Source organism: Lactuca saligna, chromosome 2 (genome assembly GCF_052625555.1).
Source record: "Lactuca saligna cultivar CGN05327 chromosome 2, ASM5262555v1, whole genome shotgun sequence".
NCBI classification, from domain to species: domain Eukaryota; kingdom Viridiplantae; phylum Streptophyta; class Magnoliopsida; order Asterales; family Asteraceae; genus Lactuca; species Lactuca saligna.
The window spans coordinates 153,787,233-153,804,667 of record NC_136418.1 but is presented as its reverse complement, the minus strand read 5'-3'; the positions used below and the strand labels follow the sequence as shown (position 1 = coordinate 153,804,667).

The 17,435-nt window shown below is 34.1% G+C and overlaps 1 protein-coding gene across 1 annotated transcript; it reads left to right on the top strand.

The window, feature by feature from the left end:
• The first annotated feature begins 12,919 nt into the window (after positions 1–12,919).
• LOC145030268 (uncharacterized) lies at positions 12,920–15,036 on the top strand. Its single transcript, XM_078978662.1, has 2 exons — positions 12,920–13,481; positions 14,978–15,036. Exons 1-2 carry the CDS (start codon positions 12,920–12,922, stop codon positions 15,034–15,036), a joined length of 621 nt encoding a protein of 206 aa, XP_078834788.1.
• The last annotated feature ends 2,399 nt before the right edge of the window (positions 15,037–17,435 follow it).

Genomic DNA, 17,435 nt, shown 5'->3' with positions numbered 1-17,435 from the left:
AACATTTTGCGTCAGCAAGACAGAGGTGGAAGGTATTGTAAGAGTGCGGGTAAGCCGTAGCATTCCCTAGCAGCCTAGTTAGGGGAGTGTGGGCGGAGGCCCGTATCTCCTAGTTAGCGGAGTTGGGGCGAGGCCCTTACCTCCTAGTGATCCAGGTAGGAATCAGGAATGGGTAGTGGTTGAGAATAGTATGGAGCTTGCCTGCATAGCCCTAGAGAGGTGAGATCTTGGGAAAGATCGCTCCAAGATGTAGTTGGGTGAGACCTGTGGGCGAGACCCATTTGAGAGTAGCAGTATAGGTGAGACCTGAGAGTAGGGTTGCTCAATAGTATAGTTGGGTGGGACCCATGGACGAGACCCGTGAGTTTCAGTAGTATAGGTGCGACCTGGTAAGGACCTTAGGGACAAGTTAGGGGATCGAGGATCCTAGGACATGTAGCGCCAAAATGGCAGAATAGAGGGGGCAGTATTAGGTAGCCTAAGTTTCCTTGGAAGTCACTGGGAGCGACTAGAAGTTTGTGTTGGGGCCAGCGACCGGTGGGAGTCGGTAATACATATATTGATAGATCAGTAGGAACCAGGGTGGTCGCGGTTCATCCGGAAGGCAGAAAAGGGACATCAGAAATTTTAATCAGAGGCAATAATGATAAGCAGTCTATGGTGGAATAGAATTAGTTGATCGAGGGGTGCTATGCACATCACAGCAGGTTGGATAATCTCATAGGGAAAGGTTTCACCGTGTTGCACAGCTCTCATCTGAGTCTAACTGTTGCGGGGATGAGTATTTTACTCGAAGGATGATCCGAACCATTCGCTGGGAGGGGTGCTCAACACTAAGTTATAGCAGTGAAAAGTGTCCAGTGGAAACTGGCAGTAACAACCTGTACTGGAGGAAGCAGGAGTAATGGATTTGGTGAAGGATAGGGCCTTCACAGTGACAAAGTAAGTAGTTGGTTATGGAACGTTTCCTTGGGGAGGCCAAAAAACGCACAAGGAAAAAAAGGGTGAACCCATACGGTGTCCAGCATAAGTACTCGGGGAATACCAGAAGGTTTGTCAGTCGAGTGAGTTGTGTTTCCAGGATGGTCAGGGTTAGGGTTAACCCGAGAATATTATCCACAAGGATTAATGTTAGTCAGAATGATCGGGCGGAAGGTTGGCGAAGGTAGTCAGCGGGTGTTAGGTTTCCTAGACGGAGTGTTGGAGGCAGATCAGAGGTCAGTTGGCCATAGCGAACTTCGATGATGAAGTTTAGTTGAAGTGGGGGAGAGTTGTAACACTCAAAATCAGAAATGCCAATAAAGGAAAGAAAACCCTAAGTCAAAGGGTCAACTCGTCGAGTCTAGGGAGGGACTCGACGAGTCGGAGCGGGATCCAGGGGATCGATTAAGTAACCGACTCAGTAAGTTGGCAAAGAGGACTCGGCGAGTCCGGTCTGAAGAGGGGAACCCTAAATCCGGGACTTTGTGCACTATTTAAGCATCTCATTCTCTCCCTTAGGGTTTCTTATAGCATCTCTTATCCATAATACGAAACCCTAAGCCTCCATTGTTGCACATTCAAGCTTTCTTGCCATTTTGGGTGATTTGAAGGAAGGAGGTAGAGGGGAACCATTGGGGATTCAAGGAGTGGAACTAGATCCAGAGTTTGTGGGATTTTTCAGAGCATTTGAAGGTAATAAGTCTATACCTTCACTCTTATGCATATAGATCAACCTTTAACATGAGATTTGGGGCTTTAAGGGCAAGTTTAAGAACCATTTCGAGTTAGAAGCCCAAATCTGAAGTTGCTACTTCAGATCTAAGTGTATCTTGGCCTAGAGGATCATAAAGCATCAGTCTATGGGTTGACTACAAAGCCTCTTTGTCTTAAACCCTAGTTTATAGTGTTTTGAGCCTAGATCTCCTTAGCTACACATAAAGTTTGCCACTTTACGTAAGGAATAGGCTTTAGAATAGTGGATCTGCAGTTTGGAGTCCATGCATGACTCAAAAGCCTCTGAATAATTTATGGATTGAATAGACTCGGCGAGTCCTTCGAGTGGACTCGACGAGTAGTATGAAGATGGAGATGAACTCGACGAGTTGGATGAACAACTCGGCGAGTCTGTTGAAGATTGCCTTGGACTCGGCGAGTCAAGTCGCGAAACCCCAAACCTTTCAAGTTAAGACTCGGATCAGTGAGTTGAGTGGGGTCTCAGTGAGTTGGACAGGACAGGACTTGGAAATCGGTAGACTCGGCGATTCAGGGGCTGACTCGACAAGTCGAGCCGCGAATGAAAGGATTCTAAGCATATAAACTCGACGAGTAGGTTTGGCCTGGAAGGTTGACTTTTACCAGGACTTTGACTTTGACCTGGGTGGACTTGGTTGAATTTCGGAGGACAATTTGACTAAGTGCTATATTGATATTGGTAGCTCGGGAAACTAGTGGAGCAGCAGTTCAGAGAGAGTTATCAGACAGCGGTCTGAGGGTTATCAGCAAGTTCAGTAGTGCAGGTGAGTTTCCCTTTGTGTGAATGGGTCTAAGGCCACAATGTCGGCCCATGTAAGTATGAGTAGGAAGACCCAGGGGTTTTCCCTAGGCACTGTATGCCAGTATGATATTTAGGACCAAGGTCCATTGATAGCGGGTGGGTGCCCAAGGAATGGTTTTCATGATAGAGTGTACTTGCGGTCTGTGTGATACTTGTATGTGCCTGGTAGGGTGGTGAGTGTGGGCGAGGTCCCGTATCTCACCAATAGTAGAGTGTGGACGGTGTTCCATATCTCATTAGCAGCAGAGCAGGGGCGAGGCCCAAGTTAGGGAAAGAGTGAATGTGGTTTGGGCCCGTATCTCACTATCAGTAGGAGTGTTGACGAGGTTCCATGAATCATCAATAGCAGGACAAGGGCGATGCCCAAGATAGGCGAGGCCTTAGGACAGGATCCATTAACATATGTTTAGCTTATGTGTGGTGATATGTTTATGTGCTATTATATGTTAGCGGGCGAGGCCCAGTGACACGCGAGGCCTAAATGAAATAGATTTGTATTCGAGTGGGGCTCGAAGCCAGGCAGGGCCTGGAGCGGCGGGGCTGTTGTAGCGGGCGAGGCTCGAAATAGTGAGCATGGCCCATTATATGTTGTATGTGTTTTTGCAGGGTATGTGGTAGGTTGGGGAACTCACTAAGCTTCGTGCTTAAGGTTTTCAATTTTGGTTTCAGGTACTTCCGGTAGCGGAGGGAAGAGCTCGGGTGATCGCATGGCACACACCATTAATTAGTCAGCCTGGGATGTTTTACTATGATACTGAAAATATGTTTTGGAAATGATTCTCTGAATTCATGTTATGACTTATGATATGTTTTATGAATATGGCTTTGGTAATGATTTAAAGAAAATAAATTTGGTACGGATTTTTGGGACGTTACACACAAGCACTAGTATATTTTAGGAAATAAGCCTAAAATGCTTTTATGTGCTAAATGTTATATGTTTACCATATGTGATACTGTTTGTTCAGATCTATGGCCTGTTGTCGATCAAGTCTGGAAACCTTACGTGTTTAGGATTCTAAGCGTACGACTATGGTATTAGAACTAGCATGTAGACGTTTCGGATTGATAAGGAGATTTATACGTGTATCATAAATAAAGCTTTCTTATCTTAAATTCTCGCCAGGTACACCGAACGTCTGCTTGGGTGTACGAAAGGTCATGGTGAAGACTCATAGAGAATTGAGTAAATGGTGGAAACGAAATGGCTTATGATAGTGAATGACACATATCGGAAGATATCGTATGAGTGGTATGTGTTGGGTTATGAGCATTCTAACACTCCTAAGTGTACATGCAACCCTAAGTACCTTGGATCTATGTTTTCTCTATTATACATGCAAATATGAACATCCAAGGTATTATCCTAATCTTGCATACAAAACTATCAATATAACAAGATAGAATACATACCTCATTGATGTAGAATGTCTTCATGAAGCTTGAGTGCCTAGTGCCCCAAGTGTGACACCTCAAATGGTTCACACAACACCAAATACACTTGGAATAACTTGAGAGAATTCTACACTTCATAAAATCGACTAGCCCTCTCTAGAATAATCTAGTGGCCGATTTTGTCAAGAATAAGATCTTTATATAGTGTTACAATTAGGGCAAACCCTAATTGTCATGACTTTCCATTTCCTTGGATCCATGGGTTCAAATACACCATGGAGCATCCAAGGAGCATCATATGGGTTTTGGCCCAACTAGATAATCCATGGAGCATTAGCCCACTATACAAGTATGGATGATTTACACAATCAATCCATATATTTAATTAGTCTTCTTTTGATCACTTAATTAATCCTAGATTAATTCTTGATCAATACTAATTAAATAATCTTATTATTCTTATTATTAATATACTAGAACTTATAATATATTAATAACCATAAGTGTCTTATTTCTCTCATTATAGTCTATCCAAGTGCATGATGCCATGCAACCCAAATGGACCATGTCGGGTCGGGTCAAGTCTTACCAATTATAGTTATGGACTTAGACATTAATCCAACAGTATGTTTCCTTTGGAATATGTCTTATAATAGTACATTTAGAGGAGTACGGTATGTCTGAAATATTCCTTCGATTGGCGGGATGATGGAACAATTGGTGTTATTCATGAAGTTGGCCCATCGGACAAACTTTCCACCACCAACCAAGTTGAAGCAGGATTGATGACTGGAGATACGCATGGAAGAAGTCCAAGTAGAGTCTAGGAAATTTTTATGATTATCTGGACACATTCGTATGTGTTAAGTTGTTTTGTGATTTTAGGACTTGGGGACTGCGAGACAATATTTGGGACGAGTGTGAGCAGGTGTGAATAGTAGTAGAGATCTATACTACTGGAAGCACAAGAATCACGCTTGGATCAGGGAAAATCACAAGGGTACCAAGAAGCTTGTAATTGAGTTCATTTTTTATTCAAGTATGTCGTTACCATTGTTCGGTAATGACTAGTAAGATGGTTGTTATTCCGACCCTAGTGGTCATATCAAATTGAGTCCGACTACGATGAGAGGTTATCGGGACACGACCCATCAATCTGTTACAATAGATAAAGGAATGTATTTATCCTAAGAAGAAGATGGAGTCCACAATAAGGATTTATTTTGTAACTTGAAGGTTACGATTGAAAGTCCAACATAGTATGAAGAGCAAATGAAAGATTGAGCATCACGGTTATTAATTAGGATGGAGAGTTAACGTATGGAATCATTGTTCAAGCCCTGTTTCGTTGATGATTCCGGGACGTAATCATCCTAAGGGGGAGATAATTGTAACGCCCTTAGATTAAAGCTAGTCAATTTAGAGACGATAAGCGTCAAAAATGAATTTTTGATGAAAGATTATTTAGAATGAATAATATTAACTAAGTTATAGTATATGTTACAAGGATTCTGTACATATAAAGAACGCCGAAATCCGAGTTATAACGAAGAAGTTATGACATGTCGAAGTTTCACGACAAAACCGGCACGACGTTGAATGAAGTAAAAAGTGAATTTACGTTAGAGCGATATTTAGCCTTATCATTCTAAACGGAAGTTGTAGAGTTCGTTAAACCATGAGCGTGCATAAAAAGAACGTCCAAATCTGACTTCGTATGAAGAAGTTATGATTTTTATAAGTTTCGACTTAGCAGTATGCAACCCGAATACTTGATTTGAGATCGAGCGGTTTTTAGCCGAAACAATCTAAACGAGAATCAAAGATCTTGTTGATAGTAGTGCAACAGTAAAAAGATAGACAAAAACGGACGTCGGATGAAGAAGTTATGAATTTATAACGGAGTTTTCTTGTCCTGGCTTACTAAAAATAAATAATAAAAATAAATTCAAAATTAGCCGACAAAGTCTAAACGAAAGTTGTAGAGCGTAGTCTCACCTACGTGTGGATATAAAGAACATCGAAAACGGAGTTCGTATGAGGAAGATATGATTTTTTGAAGCTTATTAAATAATTAAAATCTTAAATTAAATTATAAATTTAGATATTATCCAAAGGGGGGAGTCAGCGACCTTATCCAGGTTACGCCCACTGTGAGGAAACTCACTTCACGCTGCTGAATATCTTAGATAAAAGCTCATACTGCTAATCCGGAAAAATCTCCGCGCTAGCATCACCAAATAATACCCAATTAATAATTGGTCCACAACCTATAGTTGGAATACTAGTTTGATTGTCCAAAACTTAGGGTAAATGTCCATTTTAACCCTTTCCTCACTCGGCCCAAAATCCGAAGCCCAAACCAATAGCACCAAAAGCCAAATATGGCACAACTTCCTAATTAGGCCCAAAACCCATCATGGGCCTATTCCATGAACGCCCAAAATCCTGAACTACAACCAAAGATATAAATGGGCCTAAGAACAAGAAGGCCCTAAGACTGAAAACTAGGGCCCCAAAGGCTCAAAAGCCCAAAATCACATCTCACGTTGTGACAAGTCCTTGGTCACGCCGTGAGAGCTCACCCGATCTGATTCCAACTCATCACAACTCAACCTAGGCAACTCAGTCAAGGAATGACACCTGAAATGACCTTACAACGTGAGCAACCTTTCCTCATGTTGTGAGCACCAACAAGTTCATAAAAAACGAGATCAACTACTCCTCACTTCGTGAGACCTTGTGTCTCACGTCGTGAGAACAGTTTGAGGCCAAAAGTCTAACTTTTAAGTTCTTAATCCATTAAGCCTTAGACTCTAACTTTCCAAAAGGTCTTATAACCTCTTAATACATTAGGAAGTTGATGCTTTTAAGACATATATATCCAATACATATCTAGATCTCATTTAGGTCCAAAGTTGAAGAAAAAACATCCAACTTTCATGCAATGCTCCAAAACTCAACCATTTTCTAGATCTGAACTCCAAGACTTTCCTAAGGCCCTCTGAACCCATAAAGTTGCCAACTTTATGGTTTCTATTCATTCAAAATGCTCAATAAAGAAGAAAAGTGGGACAAAACTTAGATCTAACCTTATATAACCTTAAAGGTAGGAGCTTTATTATTTACAATGGTGCAGAAACAATGTAAGGTGATGTTGATGATGATTCCTTGCAAGCAACAACACATAAACACCTTCTTCTTATTATTTCCTCCTTTGAATCCAAGAAAAGCTCTGAAACCACCAAAGATCAATCAAGGATGGACACTAGGGTTTTTATGAGGTGAAAGAGGGTTTGTGGCTAATAAGAAACCCTACAATGAGGCTAGAGATGCTTAAATACAAAGGAAACCCTAAAATATTATAGGCTTGCTTTGCATCGTTCCTCGCATCATGAGTTGTTATTGCTTACATTGTGAGCTCAGTCCCGAACAAAATCTTCATGCAACCCATCTTACGTTGTGAGGATCCTTTTTCTCCAAAATCAAACCATTTCACTCCTTAAAACCCTAATTTGATTCATTCTAGACAAACGTGTGTTACACATAATATATTAATAAATTCATTTATTTCTATTTATTAATAAATAAATCAATCTCTCTCTTTTTAAAAGTCATTCTATTCAATTACTAGGTTTGATGACAACCCAAAAGGACTTTGTTGTATATACTAATTCAATTATTGGCTTCGACACCTAATCTAACACATACAACTGATGATTATGCTAATCAACAGTCCATATAACTGTTGATTGTGCATACATGCAAATTTTCAAAATGAATAAAAAAAATTGTCAAATCTTTTTTTGAGCCTAGGTATGACTTAGACGTACCCTTTGGAGAAGATTGGTGCTTTTGGTTTTGAAAAATGATGAGTGGATTATGAGTTCGAAAGTTCATACACTTTTTTGTGGTTCACACAATAACTCAATCCTACACACACACACACACATATATATATATATATATATATATATATATATATATATATATATATATATATATATATATATATATATATATAGGTTCATTTGAGACCATATTAATTTTGTGAGACATGGGGATGCAATCCTAGCCATTCATCTTGGTATTCAAAAAATTAAAAAAATAAAATAAATCTAAAATGCAAAACAAAAGGAAAAATTTGAATTTTTTTAATTATTGTTTACCTAAAAAATTAAAAAATTATTGTTGCCTTTTGAAATATACGTGGAATATTCCAATAGAATATTACACTATAAATATTAAAATATTATTTTCTGAATGTTAGAAAATTCTAGTATTCTACTAGAGTTGTTAGATAGGTTAAAATATTATAATATTCTATTAAAATTGTAATAATTGGTAGTATATTCTAATATTCTTTTAGAATTTTTTGAATATTTGTATTCTAATATTCTAATAGAATATGTGAATATTCTAACAATTTTCTTCTAATTTTTATAATAGAATATTTTACATATATTTTACAAAAAATGTTAATCTATTTTATTTTATTTTTTTGGAAAATATATATGACGAAAGTAATATTTTTGAAAAAACTCAATTTTTTATTATTATTTTGCATTTAAAATATATCTATTTATTTCAAAAATGAGTGGTTAGGATTGTATCAATATATCTTAGAAAATATAATAGTCTTAAATGAACATAACATTTATATATATATATATATATATATATATATATATATATATATATATATATATAATCTCAAAATAATATATGTTGTAATTATGTTGGTCTTAAATGAACACCTACTTATTAATATTTTTTAAAAATGTCACGGATCGAACTCTTTAAATACTTTTTACTTTTAAATTTAGGTTGAACATTTATTCATATTCAATATTATCTCTTTTTAAAACTAATGACGGCCTCGCCATTGGTTTAGCGATATTAATAGTGGATTTAACCGATTAGAGGTATTATTTTAGAAATTTTCAATAATCTCTTTAAATTTAATTAATATATTTTTTAAAAGGGACAATTTTTTGTTTTATTTATGAATTCAAAATCTATTTGCCTCGACCTTGATCCTACATCATATTGGGCCCTAAGTTACTTGGTCAATTCGAAGTCAGAGCCCATGGATGCTTCTGATCATCAAAGCAAGATGTATGCTTCCTTGCTTCGATACGGTGCAAAGTCTTCAACCACGCTTCTTAACTTCGCCTGAAGCTTCATTTCATGGCTACACTTTTGTCATCGTCTGCATACACCACTAGAAACTGAGGTATCAAGGACGAACACTTCCATCACTAATCTTCCGCTAAAGGCTATTAGTGACAGATTAGTAAAAAATTGTCAGTCGAAAAACCCTTGTTGCTAATTGTCAGCGACATATTCTGCGAGGCATTAGCGACGGATTAACGCTATCACAAATTACTCAAGGAACCTCTAGATTCTGTTGTTGATGTATGTCGCTAATTTGTCACTGATTATTAGTAAATGAACAATTTTTCTTTTTTAACAACGGTTTAGTAGTTTTCGAATCTTTCGCTATTCCATTATAAGAACTCTCAAATGTAATTCAAAATTTATACCCCAAAATAGAAATATTAATAACATTTGACTACCATAGTAAATATTAATATTTATTTAGAAAAAGAAAAAATCATGTTTGATTTCAAAGTATTGAAACCAAATTAAAAAAATCAAAAGTGTCAAAGCCTAATTAGATGGGTAAGTTATTTCCATGGGTGAGCTTTAGGGTTTCGTTATACATCTTGGCGATTTCTTGTTTGTTGGCCATAATTTCTTCATTTCCCGCCTTAAGCTCTTCATTCATCTCCTCAAGAATATGATCAATAATAACCTACAAAGCAATAATAACCAATTTTAAAAGAAAAAAACTATAAATGATTACTACCCATGTACTTTCCACTTGAAAAGAAAAAAACATATTAAACAGGCGAAAATAGAAGTGTACTTTACTATTGATAACTACATACACAACACACACATGCAATTAAATAGAATTTTAGGTATCAAAATTAACTAATAATAACTACATACATTTTTAGGCCTTAAAATTAACAATATGCTATAAGATATTACCACACAACAGTATATATATATATATATATATATATATATATATATATATATATATATATATATATATATATATATATATATATATATATATATATATATATATATATATATATATATATATATATATATATATATATATACTGAGAATTCAAATGCCTAAGACGAGCTGCAAAAAAAATGCCCTTAAGCCCTAACATGTAACAAATTAAATTATATAAATTGTAGTTTTTTAAAAATGAAGATAAGTTTCATAATCTATTTTTCTCATGTGAAAGTGTGAATCATATGCTATTTAGAGAAGCAAACTTATTTTCAAATCACAAAGGATATTTTGTCAAATACTTTGTGAACAACAAGAAGATACAACTTCTACTCAGAGTGAAAGGGCATAAGTTTCAGAAATATGTTTTTCTCATGTGTGTCATTTTGTATCTAGACCAAGTTTTAAATTTACTTTACCTCAAGTTCATCAACATCAACCTTAAGGATGGTTAGATGGGCATATTCTTAGAAAGCTCAATTAAGATTGGTTCTATCACAGAACAAGGACCACACCATGAGTCAGTAAAGATAAAAGCATTTCACTAATAACTGATTCAATCACCAATTTGTAAAGTCTAATCCATTGATTTTACGAGTACAACCAAGTTACCAATTTTCATCAAGTGTGGCTACTGAACAAACTCAAAAGGATAAACCCAATACTACTGAAATCAAAGTCAATTAAAAAAAACTCAGATACATGCATATAACATGATAAATTTTCATGCAAAAAGGATATCAAAGGGAAATCAATGAACTAACCTACATTTAGTTTTTCCTTAGCATGTTTATGTTTTTTTTGTGCATAATCTCATATATTATACACATTATAATAAACCTTGCATTTCATAATGATCTATATATAGTAGTAGCAGGTGATTACGATCATGGCCTTATATGCAGTTGTTTGTAAAAAAGTGAGAACCAATGATGCTCATATGATTTTAGTACACATAAATCTAGCATTATTGTAGTCACTAAATCCCAAATCGGATATTTATTTCTACTTGAAGAAGAAAAATTGTATCATATCAATTTGTCGAACAAACTAACCAAATTTCTAATAAATGAATATTTGTCTCTCTTTTCATAAAATCGGTTGATTGTTATCAATGTATCATGTCAATGATATGCTAAGTATAAAAAATTAAGCTTGTAATAGAATTTGTGTCTGCATATTTTTCTTGTTATTTGAATACTCCTATGCATTGGACACCATCTGCTACGAGCCACGTTCTTAACAAAAGCATTTTTTTATGAAGTGTTATTTAGCACTACTGAATCAAAGTCAATAAAAAACTCAAAATCAATTGCATAATCCTTATTAGAAAACTAAAAATAAAAATAATTTCTAAGAAGCAGAAGAGAAGTGAGTAGGGCTTACAAATTTCTTAGAATTGATGTTCAAACTTGGTTTAATTTGAAGAAATCAGGAGTTTGATAAGCTTTTGTTGATGAATCGAATCGTGTTGAACATTGATGTGTAATTAGGTCAGAGGGGTAATCCCATTGGTGGGTTTGAAACTAGTTTTTTTTTTCCTGGGAGTTGTGACTGTTGGTTTGGATTCAGACGTGGTTAATAGTATAATGATGGTAATTGGGGACTAGTGATTGTGGTCAGTTGGAAACATGAGATCTTGCTGAAGGAGGCCGAAGGAGGAATAAGGATTGAAGCACTTAAGTAATTAAAAAAAATGGGTCCTCTAAAATCTTTGGGCCCTGTTCCACTATCCAGGTTCTCCTTGCCCTACACCGACCAATATATATATATATATATATATATATATATATATATATATATATATATATATATATATATATATATATATATATATATATATATATATATATATATATATATATGAGACGATTCATTTGAGATTCAAAAAAAAATTAGAGATCTTCAGATTCAACCTCAGTCATATATTTTTCTTCATTTACCGCTCTAACGCTCCAAAGTACTAGCAGCAGCGGGGTAAGCCTAATCATAAATGATTTTACTCAAAAAAAAATTTGAGTAATCATATATGATTATAGTAGTTGGTAGCAGAAGAGATAGTGATGGCAGAGGTGGTGGTGGTATAAATGGCAGAGGTTGCAGTGTTGGGGTCGACTGGTGGCAGAGATGGTGACGGTTGCAATTAAGGTGGTGGGGATAATGGTGGAGGAGAAAGGAACGGACGACACTATATAATCATTTATGATTATAACTTACTTGTCGAACCGGTACGTTGGAAGGTTAGAGCGACAGATGATTATAACTTACTTGTCGAGCCGGTACGTTGGAAGGTTAGAGCGACAGATGTAAAATATGTGGCTAAGATGTAAATATATATATATATATATATATATATATATATATATATATATATATATATATATATATATATATATATATATATATATATATATATAATTACTGTAATTCTTTTTCAACTAATAAAACCGTAATTATTTTGCATGTAATAAAGTTCAACAAACTATAATTTCAACAAAAACTTAATAATAATACGATTTCAACAATATTATAGCTTTTCAGTTGACATTTTCTTCCTACGTTTTATATCATCCATATAATACCATTGATCATATTATATGCTTCTTCCCCGTAAATTGTGATATATGAGCAACGTGTCCGTTTACATTCAAAATCTAGTTAAATTATCAACATTTCGGAACGAAAACCGATTTGGCATCACCCTCATTGTGAATCTTAACTCCTTTATCGTTTCAATATCTCACCTTCATCCTCTGCTTCATCCAAATCCTACATTTCCATGCCACCATAAAATCGTGTAAAATTTATTTTCAACCTATTACATTGAATGGCCAGGTTGAAAAAAATCTGATACAGTCTACTCTCGTTAATTTTGAATCTTCGTTGACATGAACATATTCCGAGATGATTTAATCATCCGTTTAAAGTATGGTAAAGACAGATATCTGATTGCCGAGCAAGACGAAGAATCTGTGTCAAAATGTCGAGATGGTTCTACAAAGAATGCACAATGGACCATCGAGATGAACGATGAAGAATCTTTATTCTTAAAAAGTTGTTATGGAAAATACCTAACAGCATCAAACCAACCTTCTATTCCGGGAATGATTGCTAAACATCTTAAAGTCACCCAAACTTCGCCGGAAAAGAAGAATACTTCCCACCAATGGCTACCGGTGATTCAATCTGACCCTGTAAAACAATATTCAATCTGGTTAAAGACACCTCATGGAAGCTATTTGGAGGCACATACTGGACGGAATTTAATTACACATGATCTTCTAGGAAGGAAGGGTTGTAATCCTCTCAACAAAAAGATTTTGTGGCATATTGAGATTGTGGAGTCACCTTCAGATCATTGGAGACATTCTGGCTCCTTAATGTCCAGAATGTTATTTGGTATGAGATCATTCGTCTCTGAAAAACATAAAGATAAAGAGAAGAACGAGTGTTTGAAGGATGAGAAAGAAACTACAAAGGAAAGAATGCATACAAACATATTATCACATAAGTTATTTAATTCAAAAAGTTGTTGAACGATATATATATATATATATATATATATATATATATATATATATATATATATATATATATATATATATAGCACATCGATCACATAACCATGAAGATGATTTCCAATGATGATATGTACATATAAGACCCATTATGTGGTCTATATGGGACTTGTAATTAAGTGTATAGTTAATTTTCTGTTATTAATGCATCGTATTTTTCATTGAAATTATAGTATATATATATATATATATATATATATATATATATATATATATATATATATATATATATATATATATATATATATATATATATATATATATATATATATGGGTAAAGTGAATATACCTAACAACCTTATATAAGCTTAGGTACCTAACCTCATCAAACTATATCATTTTACATTAAATTTTCATTGCAATCATGCAAGGTTCTTAAACTTTATCCCTAAACTTGATTTACTTCAAAAAAAATTGGAAATTCATCATTATATTTCTCCTACATCATTTTATTTGTAGCGGTAGGATATGAAGCCTATCAGACGGTATTCAATAAAAGGACGTAATGTAAAAGAAAGATAATGGTGAAAGTCCAAAGATTTTGGAAGTAATAAAGTTAAGGGGTTGAAGTTTAAGAACCTTAGACAATTACAATATAAATATGATACAAACTGATGTAGTATTATGGAGTTAGGTACCTAAGCTTATATAAGTTTGTTAGGTATATTCACTTTTCCCTATATATATATATATATATATATATATATATATATATATATATATATATATATATATATATATATATATATATATATATATATATATGTGTGTGTGTATGTGTGTGTGTGTGTGTTCGTCAGAGATTATGGGCGAAGTTCCTTAAGGCTACCTTAAGTAAAATTTTAAAAACCTACCTTGAAATGTAGGACCTAGGTTCTACATTTATATAGAGTTTACATAGTAAATTTTTAAGAACTTACCTTAAAAAAAGTTTAGAACCTATCTTAGAGCATTTGGGATGAATCGTAACAGAAACAAACATGATCTAGATTTTGTTATAAAGTCAAATGAGATGTTAGATATGGTATGAATCAAGAGCTCATTAAAAAGAAAAACAAAAACACAAAAAAAAAACAAATAATCAAAAACATAGAAAGACATAAGAGAAATGTGTGATGGTGTTAGTGATTAAGAGGCCGAACCATAGCTACAAGGGAAATGAAACAATACCTTTATGAATTTGACATGCATGATATTATCTTGATTCTTGTTATGCTTGCACAATGGGTAATACGTGTTGTTAACCAAACAAATTTAAATTAGAGTTATTATTTTTGATTTTATGTGTTTTAATATTATAATATTATTTTGTTTAATTTGGTTTTTCGTAACAATGTAATATATATGGTTTTGATAACAATAAACCAGGGGCGGATGCAGGATTTCATAGTAGGAGTTGCACGGGAAGATTAGAGGTTGCACGATAGTAGAAAAAATAAAAATTTTAAAAAATTTCAATTTTTTTTCCACTGTGGCCGGAAAATTTAGGGGTTGCCGGTGCCACCCTGCAACCCCCTAAATCCGCCCCTGAATAAAACTTGCTAGTTTGCTATAGGTTTTGTTTGTAGTCATTTTTATTAGTTAGTTATGAAGATGCTTACAATTCATATATTTTTTAAAGGGTAATATAGTATATATTAACATCTTGTTATGTCGTGTTCAAGTCTTCTTCCATCCGGTCATATTGCATTCAGTTCTATCATATGTATAATTGTAAGAAATTTTTATGTATAACTATCAGATATATGTTAAAATATTTAAAGGTATACATCCCGACTTGTCACGAAGTATTATTAATCCTTATATTTTATCGTGTTCATGTAATTTTATGTTCTAGATTCGCCACTGCATGTAGATATGCATATGTTGCATGTAGGTATGCATATGTGTGCATGTTGGTTTTGATCGGTAGTGTATTTACGATCAAAGGTGAACCCAAAAAAAATGATGAGGTGTTACACAAACTTTTTTCCTGCATAACCTGTGATGTATCCAAGATTTCAATATGTTATATGTTGGGGGTATAAAAGTATCAAATAACCTTTTCGAGTAGGGTTAAAACGGTTTTAAGCAATATTTTCAAGATCAAATTCTTTTCTTTTAGTAAACTCTATATTACTTAAAACTAGGGGTGTAAGTCAGACAAACCAACTCGCGAGAAACTTGAGACCGACTCGGAAAATACTCGAAATCAAGTCGACCTTAATCGAGCCGAGCTCGAGTACAAAAATACTCAGCTCGTAAGGCTCGCGAGCTTAGTCGAGCTTAGTGTAATTTACATATGTGTCATTTCTTTATAATTGTTCATTTATAAGATATATGTCATTTTTTTATAATTATTCATTTATGACATATATGGTTGATGTTATATTGATATTCGGTTAGTAATAGTGGTTTTTTTTTTTTTTTTAGTTTGGACATTTACATGTGGAATGTTTAATATTTCTTACTCAATTTAGTGATTTTGATTTTTTTTTTAAATATTAGTCGTGCCGAGCTCGAGAATGTCGAGTATTTCACGAACCCGAGCTCGAACTTAAAATCAAGGCTCGAGTCGAGCTCGAGCCGAGCTTCGAGCTCGAGTCGAGCTCGAGCCGAGCTTCGAGCTCGAGTATTTTAGTCGAGCCGAGCTTCGAGCTTGGTAGTATTCGGCTCGACTCGGCTCGTTTACACCCCTACCTAAAACTCCAAAATAAATTTAATCTTAATAAACGCCACAACACCTAAGGACTCCAAAAAGAAATAGCATCAAAAAACAACACCTAAATAAAAAACTTTTCCGGCTTCGTTATGTTACTGATCAGAATATCCATACAATATATTTACGATTTAGATAATTTTATCAATCTATGATCGGATCAAATAAAGTTGTAGCAGCTAAGCTAATGAAAATGACATTAAAAAATAACATGTGCGAATGTAAATGAATCATTAATAATTTACATATGTTCATCTTTTTAGAATTATGTTATGTGAAGACATGTTTAAAAGTAAATGACCATCATCTCAATGATCACCATGACACTATGTATCAGATATGCTAATTGATTCATTTGATTAAGCTAAATGATTGGACTAATTAAGTAATTGATGCATCATATTCTTCTAAGATATTGCATTCTATATAAAAGAAATACATCTATTTTTTTTTAACACTAATTAGATGAATTGAGGGGTAGCACGTGCTACCCCTACCAACTAATTAAATCCACCCCTGTATACGATAAATATTCAACGCTTAGCATAGACTAAGAATGCGACTTGTTGTTTAGGAAGTAACGAAAGAAATGATATTGTGTGTTGTTATCTTGTACAACTTTTTGTTGTTTCATTTTTGTTAGTTTAAATCAAATAAATAAGATGCACATTTTTAGTGAGATTCACAATAAGAAATTTAAGGTTAAGGAATGTGTTAGACACTAAAAAAAATTGTCCCAATGCGAACGTTTGTTAATTTCCAAAATACAAGGATGACAAATGGTTCTTTAAGACTGTCAAACTTAACTACGCTGGGGTATTACTTTGGTGAAATAAAATAAAAATCCTAATATCAATATGGAAAGAACATAGAAGATTTCAATATCTATTTGTGTTTGTTTTGTGTATAAAAAACAATATTATATAGTAAAATAATTTTGCTACATGTCAAATTTTCATTTATTTTGCTATATATAATTTTATGGTTATTTTAAATTAATTTTTATTTCACATGTTATTTCATGGTTTTTTCATTTTATTAAATTACACATGATATTTAAATGTAATAATAAATGCATATTAATTTCATTAATGAATTTTCCTTATAATTTAAATATAATTAAATTAA